Source organism: Scomber scombrus, chromosome 3, assembly GCF_963691925.1.
Source record: "Scomber scombrus chromosome 3, fScoSco1.1, whole genome shotgun sequence".
NCBI lineage: Eukaryota > Metazoa > Chordata > Actinopteri > Scombriformes > Scombridae > Scomber > Scomber scombrus.
Window position 1 is genome coordinate 14,593,206 of NC_084972.1, and position 17,111 is coordinate 14,610,316.

Genomic DNA, 17,111 nt, shown 5'->3' on the forward strand with positions numbered 1-17,111 from the left:
TCAAGGTAATATAAAAAGTTTTAATTCTTTATGCAAAGTAAAACCACAATTATTAAATCTAATGAATTGAAGTGATATTATACACTTTGATTTAAGCTTTGTCTCCCTATATCCACAACATTTTTTTTTAATTATGTAATATCATTATATAGGTACAAACCAGCAGATGATACAAAAGGTTACAACATTTTCAATAAAAGCACAGTAAAAAAAAGTGATATTATACACTTTGATTTAAGCTTTGTCTCCCTATATCCACAATTTTTTTTCAAATTATGTAATATCATTATATAGGTTTCAGGTTTTTATGCTTATCTGTGCTGTCAGAAAAAAGGTGTACTTAGTATTTAAATGCAACAATTGTGAAGTATGCCTGTTATATTTTTGTTGTGTGTTGTCTGATCAGGGTTGCTGGTCAAGTTGTTTATTACAGAAAATCTTGTTTAGTTCCCTACAACACAGTTTCGTAAGTAAAATATTTCCCCCTTTATTTGACCTATGCCACATTTTGAAAATTTCTTTTCTTTTCATGTCTACAGCGATGACTCAGTTTGTCGGTTCGGCTATTTGCTGGCTTGGGATTTGACGCAGAATGCACACACAACTTGTGACAAACTTATATATCATCCTTGCTCTTATGAGTGACTCCTGGAATATACGCGTTTGCGAAGCAAAACAGTGTGGTGGCATTGAGTCAACACACATTTGCCAACAATGGGGTGTTTAGAGTGGCTTCCCGCCAATGCACCCATTTATTTTATGTCAGGTGCGCAGCCATAGGCATTCAACTTCCAGCTCTGAGTGTGACGAAACCTACAGTCATCTCTCTCAGCCATATACGTCTGTCAGGTAACTGAGAATGGGGGTAAATGTGGTCTCAGGGGAGTCCCTCATGATAATAGTCCTGAAGAGATTTTACCCCCTTTCCTCGCCATCAAACCTCACAAAACCCACCCACATTCCTCGCTACAGGAGGGGGAGCCCTCCAGCCTTGAGCATTTTACTTTAGGAGCAGTGGAAGTGAAAACAGAACCCATGGTATGTAGTTTCTGAATCATAAATCATCTTCTCAACATTGAACATTAAATAGTTTTAGGATTTTCATTATTAAAAAGGTTTGGGTAAGAGTTTTTTCCCTCACAACTATAAAAAACTGATACATTAATTTTTCTAGGTTGGAAACTCAGTATATTGTACCCTCACGTCATTATTATATACACCCCTTTTAAAGGGTGTGCGGAAATGAATAGGATGGTGATAAACGGCTCAGAGTTCTTTTGAAGTGGCATGCCACCCCGATTCTCACACAGACACACATCCTCTGGTAAGAAGATGCTGATCTACCTGCCCCAGACGAGGTAGCAATAGCGAGATGCCACATAACCTCAGCAAGAAACTCACAGCTCTGAGTGAACCTCAGAGATTTTCAGACATGACCTAATGGAAAGCCTTATGTAGTAATACTTTATTTGTCCTCATGGGGAAATTGGTTGCAGCATTATCACAGGCATTTCAAAAGAACAAGAAGAAAAAACAACATACGATAAAGACAGCTTAGGACATACAACATGAAACATTTCCACTTCACGCCTTGCAGCAATATTAAACATAGATGGCTAAAAAGGTCGCACCTGCTGCCCAGACCAGCTGGACAGTAAAGTGCACAATGAACGGCTAAGGTGACTAAACAGAAAAGTGAATTATTTGTTTAAGAGCTTAATGGCTTGTGGTTCAAATGAGAACTTTGACCTATTTTTGGTCCATGGGGGCAGACAGTAGCAATGCACAGATGGCAACAGTTCAAAAGATGGAGCAAGGGGTTGCTTCTGGTCACCCACAATGCTGTTTGCCTTTCTCAGAGTTCTCTCCCTGTAAATGTGTTCAATAGTAGGCAGCGTGATCCCGAGCAGTTTACTTGCCATTAATACAGTTTTTCTGACCAACTGTTTCTCTACCTCAGTAGCGTTACCAAACCAGCAGATGATACAAAAGGTTACAACATTTTCAATAAAAGCACAGTAAAACATTTTCAGATTATTGTTATGCACATGTTGTCAACATAGGATATATAGAATAGAATAGAATAGTCTTTATTTTCATTATACAATGTATAACAACATTTACGAAGGTATCTCTGCAGTACATTTGGTTAAAAAGGAAAGAATAAAAGAATATATAGCATATAAAAAAATGAAGAATAAATAAATTCAATTGAAAAAAAATCAGTGCAATGAGGTAGTCACGGAGCGTCAATACAGGCACGTAGCGGCAGAATAGCAACAAAAAATAATTGAAAGTGCAAAAACATGCACAAAAAAATGTGTGCATATAATACATGAGTCTGAGTTACTGTGATAGGTGGGAGGGGTGGGGGGTTGTAAGGAGTGATGGAGGCCACAGCTCGGTGAAAGAAGCTGTTCCTCAGTCTATTTGTGTGAGATTTTACTGCTCTGAACCATCTACCAGACGGCAGCGGCTCAGACAGTTTTTGTCCAGGGTGAGTGGAGTCTGTGGCGATGCTGCTGGCTTTCTTCCTTAGGCGGTTGATGTAGATGTCATCAAGGTGCGGGAGGTCCATCCCCACAATGTGCTGAGCAGTCTTTAACACATGGTGCAGGTCTTTCATTTCGGATGATCATTCAGAACAATTTAGGATTTATTTGCAGTGACAGCATAACAGAGACTCATGATCTCCTCACTGTGTGAGGTGTACAAGTGTGTATGTGTGTGTGTGTGCATGCGCATGTATATATATACACATATCTATATATTAAAAACAATAACAGGACATGAGCAGCATTTTTTAATTCCTCATCTCCCAGTGAGCAGTAATTATTTATCTGCAACCTGCAACAGAGAATGTAAATAATGGCCATAACTTTAAATGGACTTTTTTTTTTCAAATCAGTGCCAAACATTCGTAACAGTAAATGCCTTTATTCCCCCATCACACAGTATGTACTTGTAGACCAATATGGTCATATTCATAGCCAGGAAGTACCCAGAGTGCCACTTGTTGCACAATATGATTAACTTCTGTGATTTCTTCTGTATTACTGGTATTGTGAAATGTCATGCTGTCACATCGCATTCAGATTACATGTATTCCAGTGAAAGAGGCAGGAAAGATATGGAGAAACAGGAACTTCAGGCACTGCTAAACCAAAGATTCAGAGAAATATCAGTTCAATGCATATCAAATATATGATTTGCAGAGGGCAAAGTGGTCTTTGACTTATAATAACACGTCATGACGATGATGCAACATACATCTTACATCTCGACTCAGTTCATAGCAGAAAGAATGTGTCACTTTGCAAAGTACTGTCAGCGTTTTTGGATATGTTCGGCATCTCTATTTTGGAAATATCTGATCTTGTACATGACTCATCAGGTATTTGTACAGAAATTATCCTCAAACATCGAAACATAATTCAAAATAATGAATCAGAGCGGATGTCTTTGACAACTTTTGTGATGTTTTATCTTTCCACTCATGAGTGTTGTCAATGTTCCACATGAATCTTGACTCTTTCCAAACAGGCCTTTCTAGACCCCCCACTGTAAGAATAAACAAAAAAGATTAATTATATTTATTAATAAAAGAGAGAATTTCTCCAAAATGCTTCAAAGTATTTTCATGTTCACTATTTTCAACAGATTATCTTCTGAAATTGAGTTTAACAGTTTAAATCCAGGACTTTCTTGGGATGTAATTAACCATTAAAGTAAAATCTGGTATGACAAATGTCATGAATGATCCTTGTTTTTTTTAGATATTGATGGTAACTAGTGTCCACATGCTTTTTTCACATTGATTTCAGATTTTCATCTCTTGTGATTCAACATTTTGCATCAAAGTCTGTACAGTGTGGAGCAGTCTGTAAATAACTGTGCCAGTTTCGGATGACGATAATACTGATGAAAATTATTCTCAGTTTTCTCACCCTGCTTCAAAACCGCTACTCTCTAAAAAGCATCCAGTCATTACACAACAGCCAGACATGATCTTCAACAGCACTGGCACGTTGTCAGTCTGGCGATTAACAATGTGCTGTAAACACTGACTTTCAAAGGCTGAAGTCTGAATCAACACTTCTCAATAACTTTTAAGGAGTTAACACAACACTGATGGACAAGATAACTCATCCTTAAGGGAACTGGTTTTAAAATAAGCCAAACTAAAATAGCCATGCTTTGTTACACAAATGTTATGAATGATATCTTTGCATAATGCACTGTCATTGCTGGAATGATACTATTCATATCGACCCACGTTGACAAAGCAAGTGACTGATGAAATCTCTTAGAGTAGTTTCAGTACAGAGCTCTGAGTCAAGTCAGGAGTCACTCAAGTCGAGAGCATTTAGAGCAACTCTACTGTCTGTGTTACACATATACATACATTCAAAAGTTATTACAAGATAACCAGCACATTTCTTTGCCATTTTTGTTTGCCAGATTACTTTGATGTTCAGATATATCAATATATTGTGGTAGAGCTGATAAGTTAAACCACTGAAAAATCATACAGTTAAAACCTCGCTAAAGAGAAGTTGACGTTGCATTTTTAACAAAAGGGCTGCTCTATTTTAACCTGTATGTTAGTTCTGTTTTATATGTGGTTGTATTTGTGAATAATTGCTGTCACATGCATATGTGTGTGTGAACGCTTGTGCAAATGTGCATATGCCATGAGGGTGAGGCTGGCTAGTTACGGTAAGTTAAGATACAGCAGGGCTTCTGCTGGTAAGTGATGTATATGGGTCACGTTTGAGGTTAGTGCATCAGCATATTGAGTTTACACTGTAGTGCTTCCCCTCATACATATAGACTGCACTGCTGCAGGATGTGATGTACTCAGCACTCTACCAGTTTACAATTCCTAATAAATGGTGCATGATAACAGCTGTATCATCTTGTGCAACAAAATCCAAAGAATCCATACATATCAGCAAGAAATTTATTCACCTGAAACAATACAAAGCTTACAATAAATACCACAATACATCAAATAAATATCACAGGTTTTGGACCTCATATGTATAGGACTCAATATGATTCCAAACAGAATCTTGTCCATAGGACAAATTAGTATATCAGAAGTCTTACAGCTAAAAAGTAAGTCAGTTTATGACAGTAAACCATCAGCAAGCAACACTCATACCACTGTAAACAATGTGTTGAATGCAAAGGAGTGCATGAGTATATAATTGTTTTTTCCCCTGAAATGAACAGTATTGCATTTTGATTAGAGTCAGCAGGTCTTCAAGCTTGGTTTCTGCTCCGTTTAGAAGCCAGATATGTCTCAATGTAGTTAAACAGCAGATTCAGTTCACCCATAGCCTTATATAGACCTTTACTCTCCATCTGTGGACCAACACATAATTCACTTTAAGTAAAGTATCATGATAAAAATCATTCACATATGTACACTGTACATGTCTGTTATTTTCTATCACTGAGATCTTTGATACTCACTTGAGTGTATGTAGAGTTTAAGTTTTTGATGTCAAACTGCTTCTTGCAGGAGAAGTATTTTCGCTGTAGGAAGGAATAATAGATATATGTTAGATGAGGAGTTAGTAACTTTCAATAGACTACCATGCCCTGAATTCAATCACCACACTAAGCTGAAACCTGAGAAGCAAAGCTCAGGGCAAAAAACTCCTCAAGTAACTGCAGCATGCTTTCCCTTCCCTTTTTTGCAAGATCTGGATGTTGCATGGCTATGCACTGCAGCTTAGGAATCACGGACTAGTGCAATATTCAAGTGTTTCTACTACAAACCTACCCCTTTTATGTCACAGTCAGTAATTTGTGGTTTGGCTGAGGGAGTCATTGAGTGTTATGTAAGTGACAGCTACACGAATACTGCACGTATTCCTGAAAAACAGTCCAACTTGGCTGATGAACTTCGTATGAAAACGGAAACTGACTTATACACGAGTTTTATTAAAACTATTAAACCTCATAGTCTCTGTGTCCAAATGTAACCTTTCAGTATAGTGCATTTACTTATTTTATTATTATTATTATTTTTAAATTATATCAGGAACTTCCTTGACCACTATGTTATATTTTTGATTTTGGAGCATCCTACTTTAAATGTTTCGGACATTTTAATTTTGGTCCTCACAAATTATTCAACATCACAGCGAATTTGCACAAGAACCTCAATAATGATCTTTTCACTTAAATATACACAGCCAAACATGCTGCTCAGTGCGCACTGGATGCTGCAAGACTATCGGAGCTCACAGCGGCGCGTAAATAACGCGTATTTACATCTTCAACCTCCTGTAAGAGTAACACGTGCGCCAGATACTTACACATCTGGTGACATCAGCCTTAAGCCGGTCGAAGATCTGCTGTATGGACTCCATGTAGGGTCGTAGGTCCTTGATGTCCTCCGTCACTCCGGCCAAGGCTGTCGGCAGAACCGTGCTAAGGTAAAACTCCAGTATGCTGTCCATGGCATGGCAGGCAAATGGGCTCTGCGGGAGGAAAAACAGTCCGGTTATATGATGTCGTTTAATTTGTCGTGTGTATGCACTGTGCTCTCCTACTGCTACTGCTGATGTGTTTATACTTTTACACACTGCATATTTTCAGCCAGATTTAAATTGTAAATAAACTTCATGGATGCTAGAGGGGAAACTTACTTTAAAAGAGTCTTCGACGGTCTGGTCTAGCAGCGCTGTGTCCAGGTCATCATTTGCCTCCTGTAAACAGAAATCGCTTGAGTTAAGTGTGCTGTGAGATTGTGTCAGCACCCGCAGGCGCAGACAGAGGTGAGAAAGTGCTGCATCATCTGGAGACTGGTGGGACGTTTATCTAACTCAGGCTTCACTTGCTGTCAGGGTATTTGGATGCAGAGCAAATACTGCATTTGTATATACTTACATAAAAGTCTCTGATCTGGGAATAGTCCTCTCGCAGCTTCTTGAGCCTAACAGGGAATTCCTCCACAAAACGGCAGCACTGGTTGTTGCATGTTGGAGAGCACCAAGCATTGCTGAAGCACCACAAGAGAACCAGAGTGGACAGGAGGAGGGATCGAGGAGTCATGCTGGTGGACAAGATGTTGAAGTATTCTGGCTGGAGAGAAAAGAAGAGTCAGCCCTCAGGAGTAAAAGATGCTGCTGGTTCAGTGGACTCAGTGGACGTAGAAAAGACTTCTCTAATGAGAGATCTTCTTAGGATCTTGCTGAATAACTCAGAAGACAAGTGCATATTTCTGGACAATTTCTTCTCTTAATATATAGGCAAATTGGGACAGATACCTGAGGGAGGAGACTGACTGGAAGAGAAATGGTTAAACATGCTTCATACATGTGGGGGATTTTCTTTCTTGAGAAGCATGCATTACACATGGGCTACTCCCACTAGATGGGCTGGTATTGATAGATCAATTGAGCTCCCAAGCAAATAAAATCTGGGTCATACATATATATGTAAACCCAATACTTTTATATACACAACTTTTACAAAGCTTATTATATATTTTCAGTTTTTGTCGACATTTTCAGAAAGGTGATCATTCTATTTCATGTAGTGGGTGGTGATGGTGTACTGGAGTGCACTGCATTGAATGGTGTTCTGAATATTTTGTGGTGTGTGTGTGTGTGTGTGTGTGTTTTCTGTATCAATAGTAGTGTTATAACTGACTACACAGAGGGAATATCACTCCTACACTAGACACATAGACTTTACATACTAAACTAGCACCATTTTGGAACTTAAACTTGATACATAGTATAAAATTATACATTTCAGAATTTAATTGCAGTAAAGGCTGTCACATCACATTATTATTCCATTCAGAATAACAGAGGAAATAGTGCCACTCAAATGGAAATGGTATTAGGTTGTGGTTTGAGTTGATGACGCTGTGGATTCCCTCTCTATGTCAGACATGCGTAAATGAGGCTCACAAGATTGTAGACAGGTGACATCTACTGGTCTATATTTTTCTCTGTGAGTAAGTGGCAGGAGTCATGGTATTCTTTCTTGAGATTCCATTGTCCTCATCAGCAAAAGCCATCAGGCATCTTCAGAAGTGGCACAGGCAAGTGTTTTCCCTCTCTGTCCATTTTCAGTTGCATGGAATGTCCAATCATCCTTATCTGGTTGTCCACCTTTGTTGGGAAACACTGGTATTTTGAAGACTGTTGCAGAGAAAATCATTCTTGCTGATTATCTCTGTATACATGAAACTTCACAATCTTTGCCAATAAACGTAAGAATGATTTGTCATGGGTCATGCTCAAGTTCACCTTTATTTATCTGATGAGGCTTATTTCTTATTGAAGATAACACAGCGTACTTTTACACATTTTTTAAGGTAGGTGTGAAATCAGAATAATTAGCGTTACAGTTCACAAATGAACGTGCACGTTAATACGACCAACAATTATGATGAATAGTATGATTTAATGGTTTAAGTCAACATGTCATATAGGCCTGTGTTACTTCTGAATTTTGAAACAGAAATCAAAAATTTCTCATGTTCTGATTTCCTTTATTTGGCAGGGTAAAAGTCTCTTCTCTTTTTCAAGAGAGACCTTAAAAACTAATGAGAGCATTATAACTTAATGAGAGTTCATATGTCAGACTAAATGAGTCAGCAGTAACCAGTTTATGGGAAACATTTCTTACCTTTGCACAGACAGTATATGTGTTGTATATGCATGTCTGCTCTCTGCATGTAGCTGTGTGATATCATGGTTTCGTGTGGTTGGTTGCATTTTGAAATGCTTCTGCCCAATATACTGGTATCAGAGTTGTGGGGTTGATTGTGTGTGAGACATAGATTATCAGTTTGCTATTTTGTCATAGTTTTTATGTTAGAATTTTAGCTATTAGTCAGAGTGCTTCTCCGTCACATGCAAGTCATTATCAAACCCAGCACATACGCGAAGTGACCAGTGAAAATGTTCTGTGAAATCAACTTCTCTCACGTAGCCTCTGTTCACAGAACTGCTGTGTCATGAAAATATGAATATTTCATGTTGATGCATTGATAGTAATATAACTAATTTTGTCTGTCACAAGATATTTATAACACGGGACATTTTAACAGTCCGCCCAAGTAAGAAAATACTAAACTGACAGAGAAATGAGTGAATTCAACTGAATGGCACTACATCTTTGCAAAGTGTAGGATTCAGAGAGTATAAGAATCAAGTGTTTGTACCATTGTTCTATTTTTCCAGTTGTTGTACTGGTAATACTAGACTAGACTAGTAACTGATTAGATTTCGAGTTCACTGACTTGTGAATTCGAGAATGGGCTGATCCAGTGAAGGCCTCATATCAGCAAGGTAATTGAGTTAGTGACATTTTCTCACAACTTCCTTTGATCAGACTGTTTCCTGCAGTCTGCTTTACCAGTAATCAGTGTCCCTGTCTATGTCCCGTTCACCTTACCTCTTCCTGTGTGCTTTTCATTTTCAGCATCTTCGAAACAGAGTCAAAACTGAGTCAGCCAAATCTTATCTTATTACTTTGTTATTGACTTAGTAATTTTCAGCACATTGGTTATCTGCAGAAGAATTAATCATGTGCTAATGTGGTGAGGATGTTACTTTGTTCTCTCTTGCCCTTGTACCTCCTTTCTGATGTCGTCATTAACCAGGGTGCAGAGTCTGTTGTCAGCAATACTGCTGCACATTACCTGAAACCTGACATGAATCACAGTGGAACACACGATTACATTGAACTAAATTTAACTACAAATCTAAAAAAAACGGACCACTCAAGATTGTGGATGCAGTTTGCCGTTTTCCTTTGATCATCTTAACTGCAAATCCTTGTGCTTTGCAGGCCAAATGATAAGCTGCACTATGTGCTGTAGTTATGCTTTTACATTTCCACCACGTTATGCGTCACATTTTCTGTCTTTCTGTGTGCTTAGTTTGTGTCTGCATCGTTTACATCGTGCAGCTTATAGGAAACCTATCTGTCTTTACAAACAGGTTTACCACATTCATCTTTCACTTTCACACAGGTTGTCTGTTTGTGCGTGTGTGTGTGTGTGTGTGTGTGTGTGTGTGTGTGTGTGTGTGTGTGTGTGTGTGTGTGTGTCTGCGTGTGTCTTTGAGTGTGTGTTTGTGTTTGTGTGTAGCAATGAATCCTTGAGAGTTCTGTTTCTGTTATTGTTTATGTTATGTGATATTTGTTAGGCGAACATAAATTAGTGTAGGTAAGTTTTTTGTGTTGTGCATATAGAAGGATTCATAGTAAAGAGGAAACAATGAGAAATATATATGCTGTGGCCTGGGGTCATTACACCAGGGTGACACCATCCTGACCCACAATCTTGTGTGATAGCTGATCTCTGGGTGTGTGGTTACACAGAAGGGAGAAGTCTTTCCTGTGAGTGACCTATAGAGACCTGTTTAGTTTAGGTTAGTCGTTGTGATAAATCCTACTTTCAGCCAGCTTCCCTCCCAGTTCAGCCATCATGGTCAGTTTGAGCTGTCTTCTGGCTGGCGTATTAACCACATCACCCTCCAGCAGATCTGAACAACTGTGGATCTGTGGTAGTTCTTTCAATATAACTATAATGGAAATAATAATAAGACAATCAAATATAACAAGCAAATGTGACCTTAAATAACTACGCAGAAAGCATGATAACAGGAGAAACTTCCTCTGAAACCTCATAATTTTTGCTGAACTGAGCAAAAAACATTCAGTGAATGTATTGCTGTAACCTGAAACTAGCGTTTGTCCTTTCGCTAAGCAAGCACTTTTGTTGGAGACTAAACTTAAAAATTCCCTCCATCCTTAATCTTCAGTTTGACCTGTAGATGGTCTCCAATGTATAGTTTAAATCAGAGCCAGCGCCTTCCGGTTCAATCAGTGATAGATTCACTCCAGTGTGATGCTCCCAAAATAATTACTATTCATTCTTGAAACTATTTTTATATGTGTTTGGGTGCAAGTGCGTAAGCACATGCGTACTTATCCATCCGCATATGTGCCTCTGATGGTGTTAACCGCAGTTATGTAAGCACTGCTTTTTGTGACAGCTCATATTTTCCCATGGTGTTTGAACATCTGAATGCTGAATTAGTGAAAGTAAAAAAAAAACATGGTTTCTCAATGCAATTTAAATGATGAATCATTGTTTCATTGATTTTTATTCACATATTCAATTGGTTCTCTGTCTACCTACAGTAATATGTCAAGCTGTATAGAACCTGATAAGAGAACAATCATCATGCAGCTGATGATAACGATGATGTTGGCCTGTTACATCTGCTCACCTGTCTAAACAAAGCACTTCCTGTTCACTGATCACCACCAGAGGGTGGCATAGCAGTCATCACTTGTGCTACGCTCTTTGTAGATCTTTCCAAGCTGTTGAGGCTTTTAATACTGTTTAATACTGTTTATTATAGTATTTTTGTTGCTGTCCATTGGTTTAGATGATTCTGCTTATACCTGGATAAAATAATATCTTTCTGTTGACTATTATTGCTCATGGTTTCTAATCAAGACCCCAGTTGATTGATGGTGTCCCACAAGGATTATAGGCCTGCTGCTATTTACACTGAACACTTTCCAAATGCATTGCAATGTCCATTTTTATGCTGATGATGCCATATTATGTTATCATATGCGATCAGTATCTGTATTACAAAGTAAACCAGTCCCTCTCTAGATTACTGTCTCCTTCTGACAACTTCCAGACTTCTTTAACTAATTTAAAACTTGTAGCTCATTGACATCTTGGGATGGACTGAAACACATTAGCTAATCAAAGGTAGAATGAAAGAAATATATTTTTATTTTTGATAAAACAGAAAAAAACAATTAAAAAAAACATTAGGCAGAATGGTGCTTAAGGTGAATGCTAAAGCTAGTAATGCCACATGCTCACAATCACAGTGCTAACATGATGATGTCTAACAGGTCAAATGTTTACCCTGTTCACCATTTTAGTTTAAAGTTAGCAGCAGGGTGATGGGAATCTCATTAGTTGTGTATGTATTTGACAGATGAACAAAAATATTTAAGTTTGACCTGATGATGAAGCTAGATGAAAAGTTAAGGGATCTCCAAAGTCAGTAGGATTCATCCGCTGTGGAACACAAATGTCTGTACAAAATTTCATGACCATCCATCCAATAATTGGTGAGACACTTCAATCTCTGATCAGTGTGGCATGGTAGTGGTAAAAGTAATGGCAGATAAGCACAAGCTCTGAACTTGGGTATTCATACATTTCAGGCAGTTGAGTTTCAGATATGTGTGTCCTCTGGCCGAGTCCCTCCAGCCTCTCCAGTAGTGTCCAGTTCTCCCACAACATTCACTGTCACCTTGTTTAACTGTAAGCTGTTCAGAGTGAAGGAGAGATAGATGGAAAAAAGACAGAGATGGTGTAAAAATGAGCTGGCATGACAGATACAATTTTTTAATAATTTAAAATGACTGTGTAGGTGTGTTTGGTTAATGGAAATCTGACTTCATGTGTTTGTGTGGAGAATTACATTTTTCCATGTAACCAGCTAAATGATTCAGCCCTCAGCAACTTGACAAAAGTGTATTTTGGGTTAATGAGTTCCAGTCATAAGCATAGCATCTGATGTGACATCAAATCCATGCAAAACCAATTCCACTCGATTACAAAATACCTCCTTGAAAATAAAAATATATTGTAGGATGAGGCATTGACAACTCTTAACTTATCATCAGTTCAACCCATTAAAGTAATTTAACTGTGTCCCCTAACAGGGATCTTAATGCACCAGGCACTTGTGTTATTTACTCTGTTAGTACTCTGTTACTCTGTTTTGCTGCTGAAACCAAAATACATCTGTCTGTAGGCTTACTCCTCAGCACCCTCTGCAGTCCACAATGAAAATATCGAACAATTATAGAGAGTCAAATCTTCTTTGTTTTCTCTTCATAGTGGCAGTGCTGAACAGAGCCGATCACATTTTTAAAGCAATGTAATATATGTGCACTTTTTTTTTTAAATTAAAGCATGTGTAGAAGACACCGGAAACAGCCCCTTGTGATAGATACACCCAAATGTCAGATTATAGCAACTTCCACACTCATTTACTGTTTATGACTTTGTGCAGCCTTATCCCAAGTGCAGAGAATTTATTTAAAACATTAACTGAGGATAGAAAGCACATATTCACCACTAAAACACAAAAACTCACCTAACATCCTTCATCATTGATCTGTTCAGAACTATCACTCCTATCTCGCTGTCTGCTTTTGTCTATAATGTAAATATCACAAGAATCTCACTTAAAGAATGTCATAGAGAGTAAGCAAACACAACACTCTATTTATTAAAATGATGGGTCAGAATACTGATATGCACATATATATATACACTGTGTACAAGCATATTTTCTAGGTGGATATGCTTCGGTTGAACTACCCTCTCCCCCCGGCGCACAGGTGGTCGAGTGGTTAAGATGTGTGCAGCGGACCCCGATTTGAGTCCCGGCCGGAGGACCTTTGCTGCATGTCATACACAAACCCTCACACCCCCCCCCCCCCCCCCACCCCCATCTCTCCCATGATTTCCTGTCTCTCTACTGCTAATAAAGGTGTCTATGCCAGAAGAAATCTTTCAAAAAATAAACTACCCCCTCCCCCCCTAACTTGACCATAGAAAATAATGGTGGGATTGAATGTTGAATTTGCAGTCCTTGACAGTAAACCCAGCTTTGAGAGGCAGTGTGTAACGCCACAATTTGGTAATCACTGACTAAGGCAATATTCAAATCTGTACTGAGAGCCATCACTGAACTAAAGAGAGGGAATTTTTTGACATTTTTGGTTTCGGTCAAAAAACAGGAAGGTTATTTTTAGTAAGCTGAATGCAGCAGATTGGTCAATAACTTATGGAAACCAAAACTGAGTGTCTACATGTGTTTTATGCACAACATTTACATGTAAACACATGGCTATTAGTCGTTCATAGCACTAACAGTACACTTAATATTTCATTACAGGGCAAAAATAGCTTAAAAATGACTGTGAATTATTTTTTACTCTCATAGCTGGAGCAGTGAATGTAAGTATGCCATTTTGAATCTTGAATTAAGACAGGTATTTATCTTGTCAAATCCTACAGTGTACTTTTACAAATGTAGGTAAGGTAGGTGTGAAATCAGATTTATGTTAACACAACCAACAATTATGATGAATAATATGATTTAATGGTTTAAGTCAACATGTCATATAGGCCTTTGTTACTTCTGAATTTTGAAACAGAAATAAAAAAAAATTCATTTTCTGATTTTCTTTATTTGGCATGGTAAAAGTCTCTTCTCTTTTTCAAGAGAGACCTCAAAAACTAATGAGAGCATTATAACCTAATGAGAGTTCATATGTCAAACTAAATGACACAGCAGTAACCAGTTTATGGGAAACAGTGTATATGTGTGTAAGCATGCATGGCTGCATGTAGCTGTGTGATATCATGGTTTCGTGTGGTTACAGTTGCATTCTGAGATGCTGTAGGAGCCATGTATTTGAATTTGATTTAGTTAAATGGTAATCTTCCTCCCAAACACTAGGGGGGCGGGGGGGTAAAGGCTGGCTGGGCACAAGTTTATTTAAAGGTCATTGTTGTGTGCCTATCTTAATACTTAATTAGATAGTGCATCCTGAATTTAATCATGACATGAAGCTTCTTCTTTTACTCGCTTTATTGTCCAAACCGACAGTAACATTACAAGTCCACCTGTTACGCCTCCGGACTGCGGTCATGCAACCCTTCCTGTTTTCCTAAACATGTGACCTACGTAACCCGATACTTGACAGTCATTTCAGTCATCACAGGTGCGCTGATGATGATTATTCGTCCATTGTGAATGTGTGTGTGCGTAGGTGGGGGGATTATTATTGTTACCAATATACTGGTATCTCAGTTGTGGGGTTGATTGTGTGTGAGACATAGATTATCAGTATACTATTTTGTCATAGTTTTTATGTTACAATTTTAGCTATTAGTCAGAGTGCTTCTCCGTCACATGCAAGTCATTATCAAACCCAGCACATACGTGACCAGTGACAATGTTCTGTGAAATCAACTTCTCTCACGCATTGAGTCTCCAGACAGCCTCTGTTCACAGAACTGCTGTGTCATGAAAATATGAATATTTCATGTTGATGCATTGATAGTAATATAACTAATTTTGTCTGTCACAAGATATTTATAACAAGGGACATTTTAACAGTCCGCCCAAGTAAGAAAATTCTAAACTGACAGAGAAATGAGTGAATTCAACTGAATGGCACTACATCTTTGCAAAGTGTAGGATTCAGAGTATAAGAATCAAGTGTTTGTACCATTGTTCTATTTTCCAGTTGTTGTACTGGTAATACTAGACTAGACTAGTAATGGGCTGATCCAGTGCAGGCCTCATATCAGCAAGTTAATTGAGTTAGTGAGTAACTTTACAGCAGTGCTTACATAAAGTAAGTGCGGATATGTGGATAATGTGGATAATGAGATAGAGTGGCAGGTAAGACGTAGCTATTTCAAATGGTTATTCCACTTTTTAAAATGGATGATAAACAGCTTTACCAACTGCTTTCACAATTTTCCAAAGTGGTTGAAAACTGTTAAAATTGGTACTTTTATTTAACAGAATAAATTGCATTTTTTAACAAATAGATCTACAGTTATAGCATTAATGGAAATAACAGAGGAAATTACAACAGCAACAAAGAGTAAGGAATTGATTCTTTTTTTTTAGAAAACATATAGAGTGAGACATATAGACCATACCATCTTCTAGATTACATAGATATGGTGTGAGACGATTAAACTAAACTGGTTAAACCGTTATTAAGATAACAGTCAACAACACATTGCTGTTAATACATCTGAGTATGAAGAGTGAATGTAAAGTTTTGAGGCCTTAACTCATTATCTTATATTTCAATAACATATGTGACGTATCAGAGATATTGCAGTTGTGCGCTCATTTTTAAATTTTTTTTTAGTTTAGGAGATGAACTTAAAATATAGTTTGATAAAAAAAAATACGTTGTTTAATTTTAACAAAATATTTCAAGGTTTTTGCTAATCAAAAAAGGGGGATGAAAAAGAATGAAAAAGATTAAATGAAATGAAAAAGAATGGAATTTATTATTATTATGTGTAATGATAAATGACAAACTGACAGACATGTAAAAGCAAATATTTACAAGAAAATATAAGGAAATGCACATGCAGCACTGTTCACTTATTTTGCCATATTTCACTATGTGGAAATGTGAAGCAACACATACATGAGCAACATAAAGCCATTTTTTATATTACAGAGAAAGCGGTAAAGAATTACACATAAAGTGGATTCAAGAGAACAACAGACTGTTTATTACGTCAGAAGTAATAAAACTTAAAGATCTGAGTTACAGACATTATTAGTTATGTACAGAGGCAAAAAAAACAACAACAACAACAGTATTTTCAGAAAATATACAAAAGTTTTTTCGGACCATAGAAGGAAATTTAATTTTAAACATAAATATGCACAGACTACATTGAAACAGATGTGTAAGTTAGTTTGTGGCGTCTTTAGACAATAAGTAAAAGGATTGTTCAAATAGTTTTCTGTTCAAAAATATGTACAGAGAAATAATTATATATGAAGTTGAGAAATAATAGCTTAATCGGCTGTTGATCTGTTTTCTCATGTTACCTTTAAGTAATGGTTGTTACCTAACTGGAAATGACAGTTCATCCATTTATTGTTTATTTATGTTTTGAGTAAGGGTCTATCAGAATAAGATTTGGAACCAAACATGCAATATTTTAACACCTTTCTATTTTTGATAAATATAAGTGCTTAAACATTTAAGCCATGATGATATGTTAAATAACATTGTCAATTTTAATATTGCATCAAAAAATAAAAATAAAAATAATAAAACATTTAAAACATGAAGTAAATTCATGTACAAAATAGAGAAATGCAAAATGAACCTTAAATGTGAAATCTTGATTCTTCTTACAAGTAATGTCAGGTCAAGGATCACATCTCTAAAGTCAGCTTAGGGGATCGTAAACGTCTGGCACTTTGGTGTTACAGCGTTGATGTTGCTGAGTTTCTGTCTGA

At 37.3% G+C, this 17,111-nt stretch overlaps 1 protein-coding gene across 1 annotated transcript; it reads right to left on the reverse strand.

Moving 5' to 3' along the window:
• Positions 1-5,268: 5,268 nt before the first annotated feature.
• Positions 5,269-7,205, reverse strand: il10 (interleukin 10). The gene is made up of 5 exons (XM_062415672.1): positions 6,907-7,205; positions 6,666-6,725; positions 6,333-6,497; positions 5,482-5,544; positions 5,269-5,370 (listed from the first exon to the last, which is right to left on the reverse strand). Exons 1-5 carry the CDS (start codon positions 7,069-7,071, stop codon positions 5,269-5,271), a joined length of 555 nt encoding a protein of 184 aa, XP_062271656.1. The 5' UTR covers positions 7,072-7,205.
• Positions 7,206-17,111: the final 9,906 nt, after the last annotated feature.

Excerpts from the sequence above, each read along its gene's own strand:
- il10 (XM_062415672.1), bottom strand. The coding sequence starts at position 7,071 with ATGACTCCTCGATCCCTCCTCCTGTCCACTCTGGTTCTCTTGTGGTGC. Across the intron at positions 5,545-6,332 it reads AGGCTGATGTCACCAGATGT|CGAAAATACTTCTCCTGCAA; the intron begins GTAAGTATCTGG and ends TCCTTCCTACAG. Across the intron at positions 5,371-5,481 it reads TAAACTCTACATACACTCAA|ATGGAGAGTAAAGGTCTATA; the intron begins GTGAGTATCAAA and ends GTTGGTCCACAG.